We start from the raw sequence: 25,061 nt of genomic DNA, 5'->3' as shown, positions 1-25,061 counted from the left end.
CTTTCTACAATAGTCTAGGATCAACGTCACATAGGCTAGGCCTATATCCCATGACAACTAGGCTATTTAAACCGATCAAAAGTTATGACCGCAGCGCTTGTTCCTATTTCGAAAGCGCAACTAGACATATCTAGAATAGGCTAATAAAATCATGCAGGGAGCTATAGGTACGCTATGTAAAATGAACGCATAGGCTTACCATTGGATTCACGCCATGTGATGCATCATAACATGAGTTGGTTCTGCTCTGTGGATATGTTCTCTCCATAATTTGTGTCATGGGACACACTAATTTAGACTATTCCTTACAGACGCCAGCCTACTGTATGGGCACATGAATATATATGTAGATATGTAGCCTATTTTGCTGATTAAATAGCCTAGCATAGTTAGGCCAATTTGATTTAAAAATCTTAACTGGGCAGTTTATTCAGCTAATATATCTCCCAAGTTTATTTTTCCAATGTTCTGCTTCAATAGGCCTATCACAGCCAAAATGGGCTAAGTGATTGGATATCATTCGACTGTGTTGCTACATCAAAGCAATAGCTTGATTTTGACTGAGTGTCTAAGTAAACTTTGTCATTGAGGAAAGGAGACGAGGAAATCACGTCAATGATATTGGAATGCAGCCGCTGCCGCATTCGAGCTAAACGAGCCGAAAGAGGAAGGAAACTGTTGCGCTGTTACGCCATTTTGACTCCCAGAGCTCGTATTTTCTAATGTAATCTAGGGCTTCCGAGCCACAATGGTGATTGTTTCCTAAAATAGTCTTGCGCCTGTCAGTTGATCAGTCTCCTAATACGACAGAAAATTCTGAAGGGCCCTGGACCATTGAATACTAAGAGAAGGTAATCAACCCGAATCATATGAATCCATTATAGTTTGGTAACATTATTGTCAATTCATTGCAATTGGCTAATAAATTATGATAAACCAAGCAGATTAGCTAACGTTAGCTGTTGTTACATTTCCGTTCTGTCAGTGTCACCTGCCTGACTACGATTAGTTTAGCTCTATCTAGCTAGTATGATTTGCTTGTTTGTGTGATACACAACTGAAACTAAGACTGTATTTCATAACTTTTGTAGTTGTATTATGGTCTGTAGAGACTAGTTTGCTAGCTTCATAGCTTGTTGTTTTTCTCCTGCTTTTGCCAAGCAGATGGTATCGAAGCTCTCCAGGTATTAGCGCTGAGCAAGCTTACATGTCACTGTACCAATGAATGAAATGTGTCTTTTGATTCTGTGTGGTTATGGTGAATTATTTTCATTCCATTAAGTCATTTAATTTATTGAAACAGTTGATCAATATATAACTAGTGTCATGTCTTTCATGTGTCGTCATAGTGGAGTGTCACATGACTGACTCTATGTTTTTCCTCTTCTTACTCTTTGCAGACACACACACACTCAGGATGGACACTTCCAAGCTTCCTAAGATCCGTGATGAAGAGCGGGAAAGCGAGTTTGGATATGTGCATGGAGTTTCTGGTCCAGGTCAGTGTCTGCAGTTCAAATCAAGGATCCCAGGCACTGGCATGGGAGTGATAACTCTCATGCCAGTGCCTAGGGCTTTAGTGCAGTGAGCAAACAATGCTTTCAGCACATGCTATAGCACCTGGTCAATTCAGCCTGCTCTTTTCCAGCATGGCAAAAATATATATTTCGACTTGATCATGTAGCCAGACTGCCTGCTACTTTCAAAAACATGTTTTCTGTCATCTGTTCTTTGTCTAACCTGTTTAATCAACAGTGGTGACGGCCACCGCCATGGCAGGAGCGGCCATGTACGAGCTGGTGCGTGTGGGTCACAGTGAGCTGGTGGGAGAGATCATCAGGCTGGAGGGAGACATGGCAACCATTCAGGTCTACGAGGAGACCTGTATCCTTTCCAGTCATACCTTCTCAACTAGACATACAGTTACTCCCACCTTCAGTAACTGTTGACGGTTCACTTACTTTTGTGTACTTCTATTCTGATGTATTCTAGCCTGTCCTCTTGTCTGGCATATTACTAGGCTATATGGTTCGTTTTCCTGAAAGTACGTCACAGCTGGTGTGTCTGTCGGAGACCCTGTCCTTCGGACGGGAAAGCCCCTGTCTGTAGAGTTGGGTCCGGGAATCATGGGGTCCATTTTTGATGGCATCCAGCGGCCCCTCAAAGACATCAATGACCTCACTCAAAGCATTTACATCCCTAGAGGAGTCAACATTGGAGCCCTCAACCGTGACCTCAAGTGGGAGTTTACACCTGGCCAGAGTCTTAGAGTAAGAAAACAATGTATTTCCTTGTGAGTGTGTAAGCAAGATGTGTTTGAATGTGTCTCCACTGAAATATGATCCATCTCCTGAATCTACATATTATGTTCTCTCCCCCCTGTCCATCTCTGCCTCAGACCGGCAGTCACATAACAGGTGGGGATATCTATGGTACGGTCTTTGAGAACTCGCTGATCAAACACAAGTTGATGCTGCCTCCCCGGAGCAGAGGCACTGTCACCTACGTGGCCCCACCTGGAAACTATGATGTCAATGTGAGTAGAGCCGGGACGATACCAGTATCGCGATACTCGTTAGTATCGTGGCAAGGAAACGAAACACAAAGTGGGTTTAACTTCTTAATGAAAACAGCCCTAACGTTGGAAACAAACATCATTATGTTGTCGTCCGGAGTCATATTTATGTATTTTCCAAACTATAGTACACAATATTTTACATACAGCAGGTTTTTAAAGGACCAAAGAATTTGGTCTGCTTCGTGTAAATGTTTGGCTTGGGAAAAAAACATTGCCATACTGGTATCGTCACAGCCCTAAATGTGAGTCACCCTCCACCTACTAACATCTTTACAGCTGAATGGCATAATGCCATTGTCTTGTCTCTGTTGTTTGGTCAATTGTGTGTGTTTCGGCAGGATGTGGTGCTGGAACTGGAGTTTGAGGGTTTGAAGGAGAAGTTTACCATGATCCAGGTCTGGCCAGTGCGACAGATTCGCCCAGTCACAGAGAAGCTACCTGCCAATCACCCCCTGCTCACCGGCCAGAGAGTGTTGGATGCCCTCTTCCCGTGTGTATACATATCTCTACTTTCTTTTCCTTTTTTCTACTGACTCATTCCCACTTCATATCCTTTCTTCCTGACCTTTAATTAAGCCTCTGACAAGTCACCTGCTTCTGGCTCTGTGTTTGTCTGTGCTCACAGGTGTGTCCAGGGTGGTACTACTGCTATCCCAGGAGCCTTCGGTTGTGGCAAGACTGTGATCTCACAGTCCCTGTCCAAGTATTCCAACAGTGATGTCATCATCTACGTGGGCTGTGGAGAGCGTGGAAATGAGATGTCTGAAGTGTTGAGAGATTTCCCTGAGGTTAGTGATAGTCCGTGTGTCAAGTTCTAATCATTGACATGTTAATGAGATCAGTGAATTACACTACTTGGGTGTCTGGCATAGCCGATCACCAGTTTGTGATGTGTTTTCAGTCTTACTAATGGTATTCCTCCCTGCTCCATAGCTTACAATGGAAGTGGATGGAAAGGTTGAAAGTATCATGAAGAGAACAGCTCTAGTGGCCAACACTTCCAACATGCCTGTCGCTGCTAGAGAGGCCTCTATTTACACAGGTACCAGGCGATCACATTACAGATGGCAACCTATAAAGCTGGTGTCTGCTGTTTTGAATCATCATCGTTGTTGGTAGTTGTAAATCTTTTGGTCTAGAATGTGGGGGGATTAGCCACCAGTCACCACTCATTCTCATAACCTTGTGGTGACTGGAATTCTGTGCCTCTGATTCTGACTGTATCTACTTTGTGCCACTGCAGGAATTACTCTGTCTGAGTACTTCAGAGACATGGGCTACAACGTCAGCATGATGGCCGACTCCACCTCCCGGTGGGCCGAGGCTCTCAGGGAGATCTCAGGACGATTGGCTGAGATGCCTGCTGGTGAGTACAATAAGCTGCTGGTGAGTACAATGAGCCAATAGCAATAGAGCATGTTTTTTTTTGGTAATACTATCACAGCAACATGTCTGCCATTTTGAGCCAGTCAGAGCTCTGTGTGCTGTTTGTGCACAGACAGCGGGTACCCTGCCTACCTGGGAGCCAGACTGGCCTCCTTCTATGAGCGTGCTGGCAGGGTTAAGTGCCTGGGCAACCCAGAGAGAGAGGGCAGCGTCAGCATTGTTGGAGCGTGAGTACTATATCATTCTACCAGCAGGGGGAACCTCTATCACCCCCCCTTACCTCCTGGCACTAAGGGTCAGACAGGTTCTGTACCAGTCCTGCAACACCAGATACCTGAACCATGTAGTCTTATCCACCTTGGAACGTATGATACAGTGATGGCAGACTGGTGTCTGAATAACTTGGCCTGGTGTTATTTCCCCTAGTGTGTCTCCCCCTGGTGGAGACTTCTCTGATCCTGTTACTTCAGCTACACTGGGTATTGTACAGGTAATGCCTCAATTGTGTATATATTACAACGTTTTGACAATTCAAACCTTTACTCTTCCTACTCCTCATTCCTGTTTTTATCTTCTCTCTGTCTCTTTCTCCACCTCTCAGGTGTTCTGGGGCCTGGATAAGAAGCTGGCTCAGAGAAAGCATTTTCCCTCGGTCAACTGGCTGATCAGCTACAGCAAGTACACGCGGGCGCTGGACGAGTACTACGACAAGCACTTCCCTGAGTTTGTGCCGCTTCGCACCAAGACCAAGGAGATCTTGCAGGAGGAGGAGGATTTGGCTGAGATTGTACAGCTTGTAGGCAAGGTGAGGCTGAGCCCATGTGAGGAAGGGTTATGGGTTGATATACTGCCTAGGTTGATGGTTGGCATGTGTATGCACGCACTAGGCACTTATTGCTGTCCCCCATGTCAACTTAACAACAGGCATCTCTCGCTGAGACCGACAAGATCACATTGGAGGTTGCTAAACTACTCAAGGATGACTTCCTGCAGCAGAATGGCTATACTCCGTATGACAGGTAAATACACACTCTGGCACACATTCATCTGTGTCATAAACATACTAAAATGACTTAATCATCGGTTATTAAGCCCATATTGGTTAATTGATTGACTTTTTTGTCCTTTTCCCGAAGGTTCTGCCCTTTCTACAAAACGGTGGGCATCCTTTCCAACACAATTGCGTTCTACGACTTGGCACGCCATGCAGTGGAGACCACGGCTCAGAGTGACAACAAGATCACCTGGTCCATGATCCGGGAGCACATGGGAGAGATCCTCTACAGACTCAGCTCTATGAAGTTCAAGGTACATGCTTGTTCAGCCCCTTTATCCATGTTCATCTGCATTCAAAATCAACTTCCTCAATCCCTCTACCAACTCTGGTCTTTGTACATCCAATGTGGGACTTTGTCTTGGGGTGTCATTGTGTCTCCTAGCCTCAGTGTCTCTGTGTAACTGTTGTTTCAGGATCCAGTGAAGGAGGGCGAGGCCAAAATCAAAGCAGACTACTCTCAGCTGCTGGAGGACATGCAGAATGCCTTCCGTACCCTGGAGGACTGAGCTCTCCCCTCCCTCCCCTCCTAGCCCCCAGTGCTCTCTGGCCCCTGTTTGTGAATGTCTACTTAGGCCAGTGACAGTCACACCTCAGTCATTCCTAAGTGTTCAATCCTCCACATTCCAACACGATGTTCAACCCCTTTATTTCTCTTTTAATTTCACCATACTGTCATGTACAAGGCAGTACTGGAATCATTTTTTTCTCTCAGTTTAAACTTGAATTCATGTTTACCAAATCTATTACCATTAGCAAAACCATCATCCGTGACCCCATCGTATGGATGTTCTCCTCTCCCTTCAGCCCCCTTGTCATCCATGAAGAGCACACGACTACAGCCCTGGTTACAGACAATAATCAGTGGACCCCGATCAGGTACTACACTTGTACTTAACTACTAGCTGAAACACGTGGAGTGTTACCTTCATCTCCCAGGTGTGACTGACCACCACCAATAGATGGTTGACAAAAATGGGAATGTACACAGGGGTAAAGGGACAGAGGCACCTTGTTTATTTCAGGAGGTTGAGGCCCTCTTCCTCTCAATGCCTCTCAGATGGTATTTTATGTTCTTCTCTGTGGATATTTAGATGTTGTCAATGTTGTTGTTTTTCTGTTGTGTGAGACAGAAACTGTGTGTGTGTGTGTGTGTTAGAATCAGTTGTCTCCACCTTGAAGGCATATTTATGTCACATGTATTGTGTAAGTCTAAAGAAAATAAATGAATGGGAAATAATCATTTGCCTGGTGTTTTATGCTGGATGGAGTATTCAGACCCGTTGACTTTTTCCACATTTTGTTACGTTACAGCCTTTTTCTTAAATTGATTAAAGAAAAAAAAAACATAATGACAAAGCAAAAATAGGTTTTTAGTCATTTTTGCAAATGTATACATTTTTCCAAAAACTATCACATTAACATAAGTATTCAGACCCTTTAATCAGTACTTTGTTGAAGAACCTTTGGCAGCGATTACATCCTACAAGCTTGGCACACCTGTATTTGGGGAGTTTCTCCCATTCCTCTCTGCAGATCCTCTCAAGCTCTGTCAGGTTGGATGGGGAGTGTCGCTGCACAGCTATTTTCAGGTCTCGTCAATGTTCGATCGGGTTTAAGTCCGGGCTCTGGCTGGGCCACTCAAGAACATACAGAGACTTGTTCCGAAGCCACTCCTGCATTATCTTGTTGGAAGGTGAACCTTTGCCCCAGTCTGAGGTCCTGAGCGCTCTGGAGAAGGTTTTCATCAAGGATCTCTTTGTACTTTGCTCCGTTCATCTTTCCCTCGATCCGGACTAGTCTCCCAGTCCCTGCCGCTGAAAAACATCACCACAGCATGATGCTGCCACCACCATGCTTCACTGTAGGGATGGTGCCATGTTTCCTCCAGATGTGATGCTTGGCATTCAGGCCAAAGAGTTCAATCTTGGTTTCATCAGACCAGAGAATCTTGTTTCTCATGGTATGAGAGTCCTTTAGGTTCCTTTCGGCAAACTCCAAGCGTACTGTTGCGCCTTTTAATGAGGGGTGGCTTCCGTCTGGCCACTCTGCCATAAAGGCCTGATTGGAGGAGTGCTACAGAGATGGTTGTCCTTCTGGAAGGTTCTCCCATCTCCACAGAGGAACTCTGGAGCTCTATCAGAGTGACAATCAGGTTCTTGGTCACCTCCCTGAGCAAGGAGGCTCTTCTCCCCCAATTGCTCAGTTTGGCCGGGCAGCCAGCTCTAGTAAGAGTCTTGGTGGTTTCAAACTTCTTCCATTTAGGAATGATGGAGGCCACTGTGTTCTTGGGGACCTTCAATGCTGCAGACATTTTTTGGTACCCTTCCCCAGATCTGTGCCTCAACACAATCCTGTCTCGGAGCTTTACGGACAATTCCTTTAACCTCATGGCTTGGTTTTAGCTCTGACATGCACTGTCAACTGTAGGACCTTATATAGACAGGTGTGTGCCTTTCCAAATCATGTCCAATCAATTGAATTTATCACAGGTGGAGTCCAATCAAGTTGTAGAAATATCTCAAGGACGATCAATGGAAACAGGATGCACCTGAACTCAATTTCAAGTCTCATAGCAAATGGTCTGAATACTTATGTAAATTATGTATATCTGTTTTTATTTTTATGTAACCTTTTAACTAGGTAAGTCAGTTAAGAACAAATTCTTATTTACAATGACGGCCTACCCCGGCAAACCCGGATGACGCTGGGCCAATTGTGCGCCGCCCTATGGGACTCCCAATCACGTCCAGATGTGATACAGACGACAGATTTTTACCTTGTCAGCTCTGGGATTCGATCTAGCTACCTTAGGCTACCTGCCGCCGTAGAACAAAAACACACAAGAAATAAAAATAACAACACGAGAAAGATAGTAAGCATACTATATACAGGGTCAGTTCCAGTACCATATTTACAATGTGCAGGGATACTGGTGATTGAGGAAGATGCACTGTATATACAGTGAATGTGGACACCCCTTCAAACTAGTGGATTTGGCTATTTCAGCCACACCCATTGCTGACGGGTGTATAACATTGCATGGCTGTGTAATCAATCTCCATAGACAAACATTGACAATAGAATGGACTTACTGAAGAGTTCAGTGACTTTCAATGTGGCACCATCATAGGATGCCACCTTTACAACAAGTCAGTTCGTCAAATTTCTGCCCTACTAGGGCTGCCCCGGTACACTGTAAGGGCTGTTATTGTGGTGGAAATGTCTAGAATCAACAACGGCTCAGACGTGAAGTGGTAGGCCACACAAGCTCCCAGAACGGGACCACGGAGTGGTGAAGCATGTAGCGCGTAAAAATTGTCTGTCCTCGGTTGCAACACTCACTGCCAAGTTCCGAACTGCCTCTGAAAGCAACGTCAGCACAAGAACTGTTCGTCGAGATCTTAATGAAATGGCTTTCCATGGCCAAGCAGCCGTACACAAGCCTAACATCACCATGCGCAATGCCAAGCGTCGGCTGGAGCGGTGTAAAGCTCGCCACCATTGGACTCTGGAGCAGTGGAAACGTGCTCTCTGGAGTGATGAATCACGCTTCACCATCTGGCAGTCCAACGGACAAATCTGGGTTTGGAGGATGCCAGGAGAATGCTACCTGCCCAAATGCATAGTGCCAACTGTAACGTTTGGTGAAGGAGGAATGATGGTGTGGGGCTGTCTTTCATGGTTCATGCTAGGCCCCTTAGTTTCAGTGAAGGGAGATCTTAACGCTACAGCATACGATTACATTCTAGACGATTATGTGCTTCCAACTTTGTGGCAACAGTTTGGGGAAGGCCCTTTCTTATTTCAGCAGGACAATGCCCCTGTACACAAAGTGATGTCCATACAGAAAGGGTTTGTCGAGATCGGTGTGGAAGAACTTGACTGGCCTGCACAGGGCCCTGGCCTCAACCCCCTCGAACACCTTTGGGATGAATTGGAAACCCAATATCAGTGCCCGACCTCACTAATGCTCTTGTGGCTGAATGGAAGAAAGTACCCGCAGAAATGTTCCAACATCTAGTGGAAAGCCTTCCCAGAAGAGTGGAAGCTGTTATAGCAGCAAAGGGGGGGACCAACTCCATATTAATGCCCATGATTTTAGAATGAGATGTTCGACAAGCGATGTTCGACTTTTGGTCATGTGGTGTATGTATAGAGGTAAGGTGACTAGGCATCAGGATATATGATAAACAGAGTAGCAGCAGCGTCTATGATGATTGTATGTGAGTGTGTGTGTGGAGTCAGTATAAATGCATGTGCATATTATGTGTGTGTGATCAAATGATGGAGTGAGTGTTTGTGTGGGTGTTGGAGTGTCAGTGTGCGTGAGAGTGGAAAAAAACGATAGTCCATGTAGCTATTTTGTTAGCTATTTAGCAATCTTATGGCTTGGGGATAGAAGCTGTTCAGGAGATTGTTGGTATCAGACTTGATGCACCGGTACCGCTTGCCGTGCGGAAGCCGAGAGAACAGTCTGGAGTCTTTAGCGATTTTCCGGGCATTCCATTCACACCGCCTTATTTAGAGGTGCTGGATGGCAGGGAGCTTGGCCCCAGCGATGTTCTGGCCTATCCGCACCACCCTCTGTAGTGCCGTGCGAACGAAGGCGATGCTGTTGCCATACCAAGCAGTGATGCAGCCAGTCAAGATGCTCTCAATGGTGCAGCTGTAGAACTTTTTGAGGATTTGAGGGAAACATTTTGAGCCTCCTGAGGGGGAAGAGGCGCTGTCGCACCTTCTTCACGACTGCGTGTGTTTGAACCATTCACTAGGTAGCTGTAACAATGTATTTGAGAGAAGTGCTCATTGTGCAAATGTATTTATATTTTCAATAAACATTGGAGACAAAATCTAGTTTACATGTTGTCAACAACCTAAGACAACCCTGTCTGTTTTGCCCCATAGTTGCGCACACGTTGGTTTTGTTGCTAAACCACTACCTGTCTACAACACAACATTTTTTTGTGACATAACCATCAGTAGAGTTGAAAATGTGATGGTAACCCATTTAACTTGTATTGTTTTTATCCCATACAGGGGAATTTAACCGCAAATGTAATTTTTATGTGCACTATGCGATCACGCACAGCTTTTTATCCGCAACAAGTCAATTTAATGGAAACACATCTCTGGTGGGAAAATGCGCATATTGTTTTTATGTGGGTTTTAGAATATTCGCATGAAAATCTGTCACCAATTGGATGGAAACCTAGCTACTGTCATAAAAGTTGTATCCTTCAAAAGAAACAATTCACAAAAATGTCTAGTTTAAAAAAAAATCCTGTATTGAAACATTGTTACTTTTCATCGAACCCAAAATATGTAAATAATAGAAAATAGTTGGAAAACAAAACAAACAAGTATTTTTCTCAATTGCATCAAAATCAGCTTATACTGTATACATCTGAAACAACTTCTAATGTAATCTTATTGAGCATCACTATTTCCCACGGTTCTAAATGCTGTTTTTAAATGGAACACACACTCTCTCACCTGACAACCACACCACTAATCCAGGTCCTTGCAGATGCTGAGCTTAATTCCACTCCCCTCCACAGTGGTGCCATTATGGGGAGACAGTGGCAAACTCTTGATGTGTTCCTCAGCATCATGGAGAAGTCCCCAGCAATGGGATTCCCAGAGAAGAATGCCCAGCCTGCAAAGGTATCCTCAGACGTCTGGTTGCCCTCTAGTATGGTGTGCCTCTCCTCGTGCCCATGGAGCACCAACTATACCTCCACCCCATCTGGGTCACCTACAGACAGCAAGCAGGAGAAGACCACATTGTCTCCCGCCATCGCATTCTCTTTATCGGGCTGCTACTGCACCATGAGGCACCCCTCCTCCACCACCAACTCCCTCCTCCACAGGGCCCTCCTCCCCACAACACCCTCCTCCATGAGGTCCCCCTCCTCCAGAACTCAAATCAAATTATTTTGTCACATGCGCCAAATACAACAGTTGTAGACCTTACAGTCCTTAACCAACAATGCAGTTTAAAGAAAATACTAAATTACTAAATAAACAAAAGTAAAAACATCTAAAATAAAAAAGTAACACAACAAAATAACAATAATGAGGTTATATAAAGGGGGTAAAGTGATAATAAACAGTGAGAAGCAGCAGTGTAAAAACAAAGGGGGATGGGGTCAATCTAAATAGACCGGGTGGCCATTTGATACATTTTTCAGCAGTCTTATGGCTTGGGGGTAGAAGCTATTAAGGAGCCTTTTGGACCTAGACTTGGCACTCCGGTACCGCTAACCATTCGGTAGCAGAGAGAGCACTCTATGACTTGGGTGACTGGAGCTTTTAACAATTTTTTGCGCCTTCCGCTGACACCGCCTAGTACATAGGTCCTGAATGGCAGGAAGCTTGGCCCCTGTGATGTACTGGGTCATGCTCCTTACGGTCGGATGCTGAGTAGTTGCCATACCAGGTGGTGATGCAACCGGCCAGGATGCTCTTGATGGTGCAGCTGTAGAACTTTTTGAGGATCTGGGGACCCATGCCAAATCTTTTCAGTTTTCTGAGTAGGAAAAGGCGTTGTCATGCCCTCTTCACGACTGTCTTGGTGTGTTTGAACCATGATAGTTTGTTGGTGACGTGGACACCAAGGAACTCTCGCTCCACTACAGCCCCATCGATCATCTCGTTTGTCTTGCTCACGTTGAGGGAGATGTTGTTGTCCTGGCACCACACTGCCAGATCTCTGACCTCCTCCCTATAGGATGTCTCATCATTGTCGGTGATCAGGCCTACCACCGTTGTGTCGTTAGCAAACTTAATGATGGTGTTGGAGTCATGATTGGCCACGCGGTCGTGGGTGAACAGGGAGGGGACTAAGCTTAGTGATGAGCTTTGTGGGCACTATGGTGTTGAAGGCTGAGCTGTAGTGAATGAATAGCATTCTCACATAAGTGTTCCTTTTGTCCAGGTGGGAAAGGGCAGTGTGGAGTGCAATTGATATTGCGTCATCTGTGGATCTGTTGGGGCGGTATATGAATTGGAGTGGGTCTAGGGTTTCCGGGATGACGGTGTTGATGTGAGCCATGACCAGCCTTTCAAAGCACTTCATGGCTACCGATGTGAATACTACAGGGCGGTAGTCATTTAGGAAGGTTACCTTCGCTTTCTTGGGCACAGGGTGGTCTGCTTGACACATGATTCGTTCAGTGAAGACACTTGCCAGTTGATCCGTGCATGCTCTGAGTGCACGTCCTGGTCATCCGTCTGGGAATGCCTTGTGAATGTTGACCTGTTTAAAGGTCTTACACACATCGGCTACGGAGAGCCCTGCCACATCCGACGAGCGTCAGAGCTGGTGTAGTAGGATTCAATAGTCCTGTATTGATGCTTTGCCTGTTTGATGGTTCGTCTGAGGGCATAGTGGGATTTCTTATAAATATCCGGATTACTGTCCCGCTCCTTGAAAGCGGCAGCTCTAGCCTTTAGCTTGGTGCGGATGTTGCCTGTAATCCATGGGTCCTGGTTGGGATATGTAGGTACGGTTACTGTGGGGACGACGTCATCGATGCACTTTTTGATGAAGCCGGTGACTGAGGTGGTATAGTCCTCAATGCCCCACAAGGCCCCCCTCCTCCATAACTCCCTTCTCCTTCACAAGGCCCCCCTCCTCCACAACTCCCTCCTCCACAAAGCCCTCCTCTTCCTCCACAACCCCCTCCTCCTCCACACGGCCTCCTCCATGAGGCCATCCTCATCCAGAACTCCCCCCTCCTCCATAATCCCTCCTCCTCACAAGTCCTTCCTTCTCCACACTCCCTTCCCTCAGACAGGCCCTCCTCACAACTCCTCCTCCTCCACAACTCCTCCTCCTCCACGAGCCTCCCCATCCACGAAGCCCTTCTCCTCCACAAAGCTCCTCCTCTGCGAGGCCTCCTCCTCCACAAGGCCGTCGTCCTCCACAAGGCCCCTCCTCCACAGGCCCCTCCTCCACAACTCCCTCCTTCCTCACAAAGCCCTCCTCCTCCATGAGGCCATCCTCATCCAGAACTCCCCCCTCCTCCATAACTCCCTCCTCCTCACAAGTCTTCCTTCTCCACAACTCTCCTCCTCCACAAGGCCCCCTTCTCCACAACTCCCTCCTCCTCCACGAAGCCCTCCCCATCCACGAAGCCCTTCTCCTCCACAAAGCCCTCCTCCTCTGCGAGGCCCTCCTCCTCCACAAGGCCGTCGTCCTCCACAAGGCCCCCTCCTCCACAAGGCCCCCTCCTCCACAACTCCCTCTTCCTCCACAAAGCCCTTCTCCTCCACAAGGCCCTCTTCCTCCACTGGGACATCAGTACGGACATCAGAAGAAAGTGAAGTGTTTTCTGTCTCAGAGCCAGGCTCTGATAGTGCCGTCACTGTCGTGGTGTCTGTTACAGGACCTTCGGTATGGGCAGCATCTTGCATGGGGTTAGAAGCACCAGAGAATCCCCCCGGTCAACGAGAGAAACAGTTTAGACACACACACACGCACGCAACCAAATACCCACACCCACTAATAAACACACACACACACACCCTCCACACAGATATTGGCTTACAACAGTTCACACATTCTAGTAAGGACAACAAGGACACCATGGATTTACACAGACAGTTAATAGGAGAATAGGCAAACTAGAAAGACATCACAGCAGATCTGACATTGTCAAAATTCTAGAACTGAACTTAAAACACATCTGGAGTATGTGCTGCATGTTATTATCCTTTGCATAAGTAATACCTTTTTTGGAATATTTTCACATTTTGATATCATGATGGGATTTCAAAGGAAAGGTTAACAGCAACAAAAAAACTCAGGGGTGACTTCAAGTCATCATACACAGGCAGAAGCCATACAACAACCTCCTCAACCCTATTAGGTCTTTACACATAGGCCCACACCAGTGGAGGCTAATGGGAAGAGCTATAGTAGGACAAGGTCATTGTAAGGGCTGGAATGGAATAAATGGAATGGTATCAAACATATCAAACACATGGAAACCACACGTTTGACTCTGTTCCACTGATTCCATTCCAGCAATTATAATGATCCCGTCCTCCTATAGCTCCTCCCACCAGACTCCAGTGGTCTACACTCGTTCATTCCACTTTTGCTGACAACAGCTGTACATGCTAGTCAGACGTTGCACTTGTTATTGTCTGTGACTGACTGCATTAACCCCACCAAAATAGATTAGAGAGTCTGTATCTGACAGAGCTTATGTGCGCCAGGCTTTTTAACTGCTGCATGGTTCCGGACTACAGCTTGACTAATGGGACCATACCCAATAACCTGTGGCAGGGGGAGCTTCATCCTGTGTATTGATCCAGTCCATCTACACTGCATCACCAGAGTGGACATTACTGTAAAGTGAAAATTCAGCTGTGTACCGATATCCCAATGTGTGTGTGTGTGTGCGTGTGATTGGGTATTTACAAGTGAAATCTATAGAGAAATCTAAATATGCACACTTTTTAAAATGTATTTCATGTCATTCACTTGTGCACAATAATGTTTTTTCATAACCATATAATCAGAATCCATGTAAACTGGTACAAATTACATAACTGTTTGGTTTTTTCAACTGTTTGTGTGCATTGTGAGTCACACACAATTATTTGTCAGTAGACAATTGTCTGTTTTGGTTGTTTGCTGCTCATTGGGGCTTGGTTTACTAAGATGCCTCATTTAGGTTAGAGCTATAATATGTCACCTCTGAATATGCACATTTTTATTTGTCAAAAGTCAATTATCATTTTGTTTATTTTCAGTATAACCTTACATCAGAAAGCACTGCTTTTGTATTACTCTACCTATTAACATAATGTGATTCCTGCTTCCCATCACACATACACTTGATGGGGACGGGTCATATTGCTGGCTGGAGGAAATATGATGCCGAAGGGTGGGTCTGTCCCACAGATCTTCCCACTCTCCTCTTGCATGACTATGTCGCCTGTCTTGTCTCCCACACCAAGTCAACTCAGTGTGGATTATCAGGGCTGCTGTTGGACTTTTTAACACCTCAGTGTTATCATTCATGGAAAGGGACACCCATGACATACTGTCCATGTAGCAGCAGCAACACCAGGCTAAAGTTACCTAAAGTTTTCCAAGCCAACAATTCGGCAGCCGTGATAACAAAATGGTATCAGACTAATTTTAAAGGCTATTGAAGGGAACAACTGGCTGGAGAAGGGTGATTGACCTATAACACATTAGAGCAGGGTGATGGTAATATCAGGGGTGAGGTCTATGCATCTGTGCTTATCGTGGCATTTAAGGCAATTTCAGTATAGTCTAATATCATGTATTTCTATAGAGATGTTGAAAAATGATCAACTATGCAATGTCTCAGGTGCAGAACATTGACTTTGCAAGGACCATCAGCCTCAGCCATTCACAGCACTGAGTGGAGGTCGGGATATCATGTCAGACAAATACATTTTGTTAATGTCCAACAAAGCTTTAGCCTACTGTTTACATCAGCACATTTACAAGTATACCATCCTCCCATGATGTATCGCAATAGACCATTTGAGCTATTTAAATTGTGTTGCCCCTTCCAAAGTAGTCAGGCGCAGTGGTGACACTTTCTGTCTGAGAATACGCGGCATGCATACCACCTCCATACGCTGCCACACGCTATCGCTGCCACTGGAAAGCATGCCAATTACCTTTTTCAACACTGTCACCCAAGCCAATCTGGCTATCTCCTCTCATCAAGTCTGCTCCTCTACAATGACCGACATGTTGCTTTCCCATGAGGAGGAATAAAACCTAATCAAGCTCTCCCCGCCAAAAAAAACGTCTGGATTACAGGATATTACACTATACAAAGTTTTTGACTGAAACGGATATCACACCTATCAAAGCTTGTTGGATACCCCGGTACCACCTGGAATTCGCGGCCACGTAAATTCGGACTGAAGTTTTTCTAGTGTAGACGTGTTAACCGACCATAAACTAAAACAGATTGAAACGGATATTTGGTTTGACGTGGAAAATCAGACATATATTTCAGCAAAAACATAAGATAAATAAATAAAAATGATTGATGTTCCTAAAACAAAGGGTCTTTAGCCTAGTCTTCGAGGAAAAGGTGCTTTCACCGAATAAATCTTCGGCCCAGGTAAATGTAGGCTATGCACTTTTTTTCTCTCAAAGGTAAGCTAGATGCACACAATTTTACACAATGCAGGCTACTGAAGCAATCATAGGCGTTATGAGATGTAATTCTCTGGGAACAAGTTTAAACTGCAGAAGTGGTCAAAATATTGACTACCTTGTTTATTGCTATGCGATATCCCATTCATTTAGAATATTGGATTGAAACATGAAACATATTTACTTAATAATTGTTTAATACATTTGCATTGTTTGTTCAACCTTTCCCTTTAAACTGTGACTATATCCTACAGTTATTTCAAGTTAATTTAATGAGAAGAAAATATTGAAGTCAATATTTAGACTGCCTCTGCATTTTTTACTTAAATTCACTCACTATCGAAGAGCTGGGCTATATTTGAAGTAGAATGCCAGAAGACAAAGCCAACACTGGCAGTCACTCCAACAACGTACATTCTATCTCACTGTACGACTGGCGTGCTTGGGGACCGGGGTTTAGTTGGCCCAGATAGGTCTTCCCTAAGGAAATGACGGCCTTGTTTCTAAAAGCGACATATTAGAGGAAAGTCATTTTATTGTAAAACTTGTTAAAATCAAAAGCTATTTTAATTGATTCCATTAATTGACTCCCCATGTCACTTCATGAGGCAGATGATGGTATAGTATTCCTAGTTGGTAAGACTAGTAAAATGTGTGTGTGCGCGTGCACTTGTAATCGATTTGAGCGCAAGTAGTGGAAACCTTTCAGACAACTTAACCTTGATGTTTTCATTATGATGAAGAACTGTCTGTGGGGGGTCAAGACAAAGAGATTCTTAAATTATATCCATGAAGTAGACCATCTAAGAGAGTACTCAGTGTCAAATAATATTTTCAAGGTCTTTCTCTCCCTGCTAGTTAATTGATTGATTATTGGCACCCAGATATACCCCTCATCTGGGGCGCCAGTCAGTCCTTGAATCAGTCCTGCACACCTTGAGGGCCGGATTTGAGAAAGGTGATGCTCCAACCGTACATACCGCTAGAGCAGCAAGCTAGCTTTTCGTATGCAGTTAATTCGGGAAGTATTCAGACCCCTTCACGTTTTCCACATTTTGTTAAGTTACAGACTTATTTTTTTTAAGTATCCCTTATCAATCTACACACAATACCCCATAATGACAAAGTGAAAACAGGTTGAGAAATTTTTGCACATGTATTACAAATAAAAAACAGAAATACCTTATTTACATAAGTTTCAGACCCTTTGCTATGAGACTCGAAATTGAGCTCAGGTGCATCCTGTTTCCATTGATCATCCTTGAGATGTTTCTACAACCTGATTGGAGTCCATCTGTGGTAAATTCAATCGATTGGACATGATTTGGAAAGGCACACACCTGTCTATATAAGGTCCCACAGTTGACAGTGCATGTCAGAGCAAAAACCAAGCCATGAGGTTGATAGAATTGTCCGTAAGAGCTCAGAGACAGGATTGTATTGAGGCACAGATCTTCGGAAGGGTCCCAAACAATTTCTGCAGCATTGAAGGTCCCTAACAACACAGTGGCCTCCATCACTCTTAAATGGAAGAAGTTTGGAACCACCAAGACTGAGCAATCGGTGGAGAAGTTCAGGGAAGTGACCAAGAACCCGATGGTCACTCTGACAGAGCTCCAGAGTTCCTCTGTGAAAATGGGAAAACCTTCTCTGCAGCACTCCGCCAATCATGACCTCAGACTGTGGCGAAGGTTCACTTTCCAACAGGACAACAACCCTAAGCACGCAGCCATGACAATGCAGGAGTGGCTTTGGGACAAGGCTCTGAATGTCCTTGAGTGGCCCAGCCAGGGCCCGGACATGAACCCGATCGAACATCTCTGGAGAGACCTGAAAATAGCTGTGCAGCGACACTCCCCATCCAACCTGACAGAGGTTGAGAGAATCTGCAGAGAAGAATGGGAGAAACTCCCCAAATACAGATCTGCCAAGCTTGTAGTATCATACCCAAGAAGGCTTGAGGCTGTAATTGCTGCCAATGTGCTTCAACAAAGTACTGAGTAAAGGGTCTGAATACTTATGGAAATTTTATATTGAAGTTTTTTTTATGATACATTTTCTAAAATGTCTAAAAAACCTTTTTTTGCTTTGTAATTATGGGGTATTGTGTCTAGAGTGATGAGGAGAAAAAACAATTTAATCGATTTTAGAATAAGGCTGTAACGTAACAAAATTCAAGGGGTCAAGGGGTCTGAATACTTTCCGAATGCACTGTAGGAGGCGAAAGTTGACTTCAGGCCTTGACAGAGGTGACATTACCATGCAAGTTTAAGATGTTCAAATCAAATCAAAGTTTATTTGTCACGTGCGCCGAGTACAACAGGTGTAGACCTTACAGTGAAATGCTTACTTACATGCTCTAACCAATAGTGCAAAAAAGGTATTAGGTGAACAATAGGTAAGTAAAGAAATAAAACAACAGTAAGGGCTATATACAGTAGCGAGGCTATAAAAGTAGCGAGGCTACATACAGACACCGGTTAGTCAGGCTGATTGAGGTAGTATGTACATGTAGATATGGTTAAAGTGACTATGCATATATGATGAACAGAGAGTAGCAGTAACGTAAAAGAGGGGTTGGCGGGCGGTGGGTGGCGGGACACAATGTAGATAGCCCGGTTAGCCAATGTGCGGGAGCACTGGTTGGTCGGCCCAATTGAGGTAGTATGTACATGAATGTATAGTTAAAGTGACTATGCATATATGATAAACAGAGAGTAGCAGCAGTGTAAAAAAAGGGGTTGGGGGGGGGCACACAATGCAAATAGTCCGGGTAGCCATTTGATTACCTGTTCAGGAGTCTTATGGCTTGGGGGTAAAAACTGTTGAGAAGCCTTTTTGTCCTAGACTTGGCACTCCGGTACTTGCCATGCGGTAGTAGAGAGAACAGTCTATGACTGGGGTGGCTGGGGTCTTTGACAATTTTTAGGGCCTTCCTCTGACACCGCCTGGTGTAGATGTACTGGATGGCAGGCAGCTTAGCCCCAGTGATGTACTGGGCCGTACGCACTACCCTCTGTAGTGCCTTGCGGTCAGAGGCCGAGCAATTGTCGTACCAGGCAGTGATGCAACCAGTCAGGATGCTCTCGATGTTGCAGCTGTAGAACATTTTGAGGATCTCAGGACCCATGCCAAATCTTTTTAGTTTCCTGAGGGGGAATAGGCTTTGTCGTGCCCTCTTCACAACTGTCTTGGTGTGTTTGGACCATTCTAGTTTGTTGTTGATGTGGACACCAAGGAACTTGAAGCTCTCAACCTGCTACACTACAGCCCCGTCGGTGAGAATGAGGACGTGCTCGGTCCTCCTTTTCCTGTAGTCCACAATCATCTCCTTAGTCTTGGTTACGTTGAGGGATAGGTTGTTATTCTGCCACCACCCGGCCAGGTCTCTGACCTCCTCCCTATAGGCTGTCTCGTCGTTGTCGGTGATCAGGCCTACCACTGTTGTGTCGTCTGCAAACTTAATGATGGTGTTGGAGTCGTGCCCGGCCATGCAGTCGTGGATGAACAGGGAGTACAGGAGGGGACTGAGTACGCACCCCCGGGGAGCTCCAGTGTTGAGGATCAGCGTGGCAGATGTGTTGCTACCTACCCTCACCACCTGGGGGCGGCCCATGAGGAAGTCCAGGATCCAGTTGCAGAGGGAGGTGTTAAGTCCCAGGATCCTTAGCTTAGTGATGAGCTTTGAGGGTACTATGGTGTTGAACGCTGAGCTGTAGTCAATGAATAGCATTCTCACATAAGTGTTCCTTTTGTCCAGGTGGGAAAGGGCAGTGTGGAGTGCAATAGAGATTGCATAGTCTGTGGATCTGTTTGGGCGGTATGCAAATTGGAGTGGGTCTAGGGTTTCTGGATAATGGTGTTGATGTGAGCCATTACCAACCTTTCAAAGCACTTCATGGCTACGGACGTGAGTGTTACGGGTCAGTAGTTATTTAGGCAGGTTGCCTTTGTGTTCTTGGGCACAGTGACTATGGTGGTCTGCTTGAAACATGTTGGTATTACAGACTCAATCAGGGACATGTTGAAAATGTCAGTGAAGACACCTGCCAGTTGGGCAGCACATGCCCGGAGCACACGCCCTGGTAATCCGTCTGGCCCCGCAGCCTTGTGTATGTTGACCTGTTTAAAGGTCTTACTCACGTCGGCTACGGAGAGAGTGATCACACAGTCGTCCGGAGCAGTTGATGCTCTCATGCATGTTTCAGTGTTGCTTGCCTCGAAGCGAGCATAGAAGTGATTTAGCTCGTCTGGTAGGCTTGTGTCACTGGGCAGCTCACAGCTGTGCTTCCCTTTTTAGTCTGTAATAGTTTGCAAGCCCTGCCACATAAGATGAGCGTCAGAGCCGGTGTAGTATGATTCAATCTTGGCCCTGTATTTGCCTGTTTGATGGTTCGTCACAGGGCATAGCAGGATTTCTTGTAAGCTTCCGGGTTAGAGTCCCGCACCTTGAATGCGGCAGCTCTACCCTTTAGCTCAGTGTGAATGTTGCCTGTAATCCATGGCTTCTGGTTGGGGTATGTACGTACAGTCACTGTGAGGACGACGTCCTCGATGCACTTATTGATAAAGCCAGTGACTGATGTGGTGTACTCCTCAATGTCATCGGAAGAATCCTGGAACATGTTCCAGTCTGTGATAGCAAAACAGTCCTGTAGTTTAGCATCTGCTTCATCTGACCACTTTTTTATAGAACGAGTCACTGGTAACCATTACCTCAGTGATGGAATAAGATTTCCAACACAGTCCATATTACTGAAGCACTTCACTGAATGAAGACTGAAGACTACTCTCCATATCCTTACCACACCGAAATAACAAATAATGTATATACTGAACAAAAATATAAATGCAACATGCACCAATTTCAATGATTTTACTGAGTTACAGTTCATATAAGGAAATCAGTCAATTGAAATAAATTCAATAGACCCTAATCTATGGATTTCACATGACTGGGCATAGGCCCACCCACTGGGGAGCCAGGCCCAGCCAATCAGAATTGGGTTTTTTCCCCACAAAAGGCTTTATTACAGACAGAAATACTCATTAGTTTCATCAGCTGTTGGATGGCTGGTCTCAGACGATCCCGCAGGTGATGAAGCGGGATGTGGTGGTCCCGGGCTGGTGTGGTTATGCGTGGTCTGCGGTTGTGAGGCCAGTTGGACGTACTGCCAAATTCTCTAAAATTATGTTGGAGGCAGTTTATGTTAGAGGAATTAACATTAAATTCTCAGGCAACATCTCTGGTGGACATTTCTGCAGTCAGCATGCCAATTGCACGCGCCCTCAAACCTTGAGACCTCTGTGGCATTTTGTTGTGTGACAAAACTTCACATTTTAGAGTGGCCTTTTATTGTCCCCAGCACAAGGTGCAGCTGTGAAATGATCATGCTATTTAATCAGGTTCTTGATATGCCACACCTGTCAGGTGAATGGATTATCTTGGGAAAGGAGAAATGTTCATTAACAGGGATGTAAACACATTTGTGCACATCAATTGAGAGAAATATGCTTTTTTGTACATATGGAAAAAATCTGTGATCTTTTATTTCAGCTCATAAAACATGGGACAACACTTTACATGTTGTGTTTATATGTTTGTTAAGTATAGTTATAATGTGGTTTGACTGTGTCTCTCTATTGTTGCTGTTCTTTTGCACAGGACCTTCAAGTGGATCTGTGAATAGCCAGAATGAAATGGGAGAAGTTTAAGCCTCCAGAGCCAGATGATGCCATGTGCTGTTTTGAATGTGATTTGGACCCACATGGATGCTGCTGTGACTGTGATGATCTGGATGAAGCTTGCAGCAGGTGAGGTGGGTGGAATGGGAAGGAGGATCATGGCAGGACTCAGCAGTCCAAGTTCACGTCTTACCAGTGCTTGACTTGGACTGAAATATTTGCCAGTACTCATTTTGGGTGCTGGTACTGTTTATATTTACGTTCATGATCTCCACAATACTTTTGAGCTAATATTCTATAAAAGGAACAGGAGCTCTTGCAGTAGAACATTTGAGGTGCCAGTATTCCGCTCCGGTGAGCTCCTACCCAAGTCAAGCTCTTGGTCTAACCCCCTGCCCTCTCTGTGTTTCCTCTCTGTCATCCCTGCACTCATGTATTTTCCAGGTGGCTGAAGGGTGAGCCTCAGAAACCTGACTGTGCGTTGCCTGTGTTTGGTGCAGTGATGGACCGGCTGAGGTTGAGACTGTTATCAGGGGACAGGCGGGTGGAGATCTCCATGGTCCCAGCTTTAGTGCTGCTTCCCATGCTACTGCGGCTGGCAGCCCTGCACTTCCTGCTGGGCCTGGTCATTCTGACAGCCCTGCCTGGCCTGGTGCTGTGGTACTACTACGCCACACACCGGAAGAAGGGCCGCACCCTCTTCTTCCTCAGCCTAGCGCTCTTCTCCCTAGCCTACATGTACTTCCTCTTCATCACAGAGATCCTACCTCGTGGGGACGTAAGTCACCTGCAGCTGGTGACCGTGACAACGGGTGTGGTTCTTACTCTTATCTCTCTCGTGCGCACAAAGAGGGGGCCAGGCTTCGTGCAGCCTTCCCTGGCTGACACGCACAGCACCAGCACCAATCATTACCAACTGTCTGACAAAAACTCTGCCTCTCAGAATGGAGTGGACCAGTCAGTGTTGCCAGCCCCTCCAGCCAGACCAGTGGAACAGCAGACACAGTCGCTGACAGTGAAGGGGGGCAGGTGTCCTCTGTGCAAAGTGGTGCGTCCCCCTCGGGCGGGACATTGCCGGATCTGTGGAGGCTGTGTCCAGCGCCTGGACCACCACTGTATCTGGTGAGTTTCATTAAACACCTTTGTCTGTTGTGGAGGATCAGTCATTTAGTACACCATTATTTGTTCAACAACAGGATGACAGAAATACCTTTCTGCAACACTCAGCTAACCACAGCGTAATCACGTCTGACTCTACTTCCCTGCTATATACACATGCAATATTTTAATCTCTCAGAACCCCCACAATTATATTCGCTCAACACTTCTCTTCAACACAAAATCATGATCTCACTAAGTGTCGTACTGTCAGGCCAAGAAGACGTCACCAAAGCAGACCAGGCTGTACAGACATGTGTAGGGCCCACAGGGGTTCACCCTTCAGCAGGGTGAGGCGACCTCAAACCAGGACAATCTGTTATCTATGGCATTTAGATAGATGTACCAACACAACCAGACACATTTAGAGCACATAGTTACATTCTCTCACATTCATGCTAATTGTACTCTCACATGCAAACACAGCAGAAGTCTGTCATTTGAACTGAGGGTGTCTTTGTGTGTCTGTGTCTCTGTTGTCTTGTGCATCACTGCTGAGGCAGGATTAACAGCTGTGTGGGCCAGGCTAATCATCGCAGCTTCCTGCTGACCCTGCTCCTCTTTCTGTTGACCTCTCTGTATGGGGTCAGTCTGGTGCTGCGCAGTGTGTGTCCCCAACAGAACCTGCTTACCGCCCTACTCTACTGCCCTGGTGTCTACAGTCAGTACAGGTACACTACGGTACCTGGTATTTGCTTAAAATGTACACACATTAAAATGTATTACACAATGACAATTGTAATTACATAGTAATTACCTAATAATAACTTTTGGTGTATTTAGGATTCTTTGAAACAAGCACCACTAAATTGCCTGCTATTTGGCACCAGGTAGTTACCAAATGTTTTGAGTTATTTAAATAAGTACAAGAAGATTTACTTAAAGAATCAGGTAACTAAAACCAACTGAAATAGAACTGAAAGATAAAAGGTTATGCTGATTTCTAAGTGTAACTCTGCTCATGCTGATGTTTTTCCAGCTCAGCCCTGTGCTTCACCTGTGCCTGGTACAGCAGTATTGTCACAGCAGGCCTGCTAAACCTGCTGGTGCTGCAACTTATCAATATCAGCTACAATGTGACAGAACGGGAGGCACAACTTGCACTGCGGAGGAAAAATGGCCAGAGTCGTCCGTGTAGCCTTGTTGACGACACAGGGGTCTACTCACGTGGCTTCTGCCAGAACTGGGCTGAATTCCTGGCAATGGGAGAGCCTGTCGATAGACCATCCTCCGTCCTCACTGACTTGGTTTAGCCTTGGCTTAACACCATGCCACTGCCTAAGCAGGTCAACATTGCTGGGTTTCAACTGTGTGGCTTTAGGGACTGTGAGCTGCTCTGGATCTCTAGGTATTGCAACTCAGAGGTGTTCATTTTTTATTGTTATATACCTCTACATTCCAAACACGCCAGGTAGAGAAAATAACCATGATCCTCCAAGTTGTCATGGATCTGACACTCTTAATATTAGTAGTAAATATATAAAGGGTTTCTCTAACTAATAGGATAAGTTTTAACCTCTTACAAATATCTGTTTGATTTTGCTGTCTCTATCTTTTCCAAAATGATGTAAAGATTTGTAACCATGGTAGACTAAATAGCAATAGATTAATAGAAATACATGAGTTAGAGAACATGTTTAAGAAACTGTAGACTACTTATTGACAGAATGCACCTGACAATAAGATTACTTCAAAGGGAGGAAAGATGTACATGTTCTGCCAGACATGACACACATCCTCTCACCCACGCACTCTTTGTAGTTGAAGTGCTATTATTGTTAAGTTTTAATATACAGTACATTACTTATATTTCAACTATCCTTTTACTTGTATTAGACTAAGACTCATCTTCCTTTGTATCTTGTTTGTTTGTTATGTGAATAAAGCATATCTTATCTAACGGCTAAGAGTGGGAGACAATGTGGATTAGTGGGACATAAAAAACAGTCGACCAGGGCTGCTTTGTTCAAAGGAAGTGGCTAGAAGCTCAGTAGGCCTTATCTGTGTCATCACGGCAACAAACCTACATAATGAGA

At 45.2% G+C, this 25,061-nt stretch overlaps 2 protein-coding genes across 2 annotated transcripts; both read left to right on the top strand.

The window, feature by feature from the left end:
- The first annotated feature begins 614 nt into the window (after positions 1–614).
- Positions 615–5,545, top strand: LOC111964291 (V-type proton ATPase catalytic subunit A). The gene is made up of 15 exons (XM_023988127.2): positions 615–851; positions 1,401–1,499; positions 1,756–1,884; positions 2,056–2,270; positions 2,399–2,536; positions 2,917–3,068; positions 3,204–3,366; positions 3,512–3,620; positions 3,822–3,944; positions 4,077–4,191; positions 4,391–4,454; positions 4,566–4,769; positions 4,889–4,983; positions 5,101–5,272; positions 5,435–5,545. Exons 2-15 carry the CDS (start codon positions 1,418–1,420, stop codon positions 5,525–5,527), a joined length of 1,854 nt encoding a protein of 617 aa, XP_023843895.1. The 5' UTR covers positions 615–851; positions 1,401–1,417; the 3' UTR covers positions 5,528–5,545.
- A 10,173-nt stretch (positions 5,546–15,718) lies between these two features.
- Positions 15,719–24,922, top strand: LOC111964304 (palmitoyltransferase ZDHHC23-A-like). The gene is made up of 5 exons (XM_023988150.2): positions 15,719–16,147; positions 21,848–21,996; positions 22,312–22,989; positions 23,529–23,696; positions 24,005–24,922. The coding sequence occupies exons 2-5, from the start codon at positions 21,878–21,880 to the stop codon at positions 24,276–24,278; spliced, it is 1,239 nt and encodes a 412-aa protein (XP_023843918.1). The 5' UTR covers positions 15,719–16,147; positions 21,848–21,877; the 3' UTR covers positions 24,279–24,922.
- The last annotated feature ends 139 nt before the right edge of the window (positions 24,923–25,061 follow it).

Source organism: Salvelinus sp. IW2-2015, linkage group LG5 (genome assembly GCF_002910315.2).
Source record: "Salvelinus sp. IW2-2015 linkage group LG5, ASM291031v2, whole genome shotgun sequence".
NCBI lineage: Eukaryota > Metazoa > Chordata > Actinopteri > Salmoniformes > Salmonidae > Salvelinus > Salvelinus sp. IW2-2015.
This window is presented reverse-complemented; position numbering and strand designations above follow the sequence as displayed.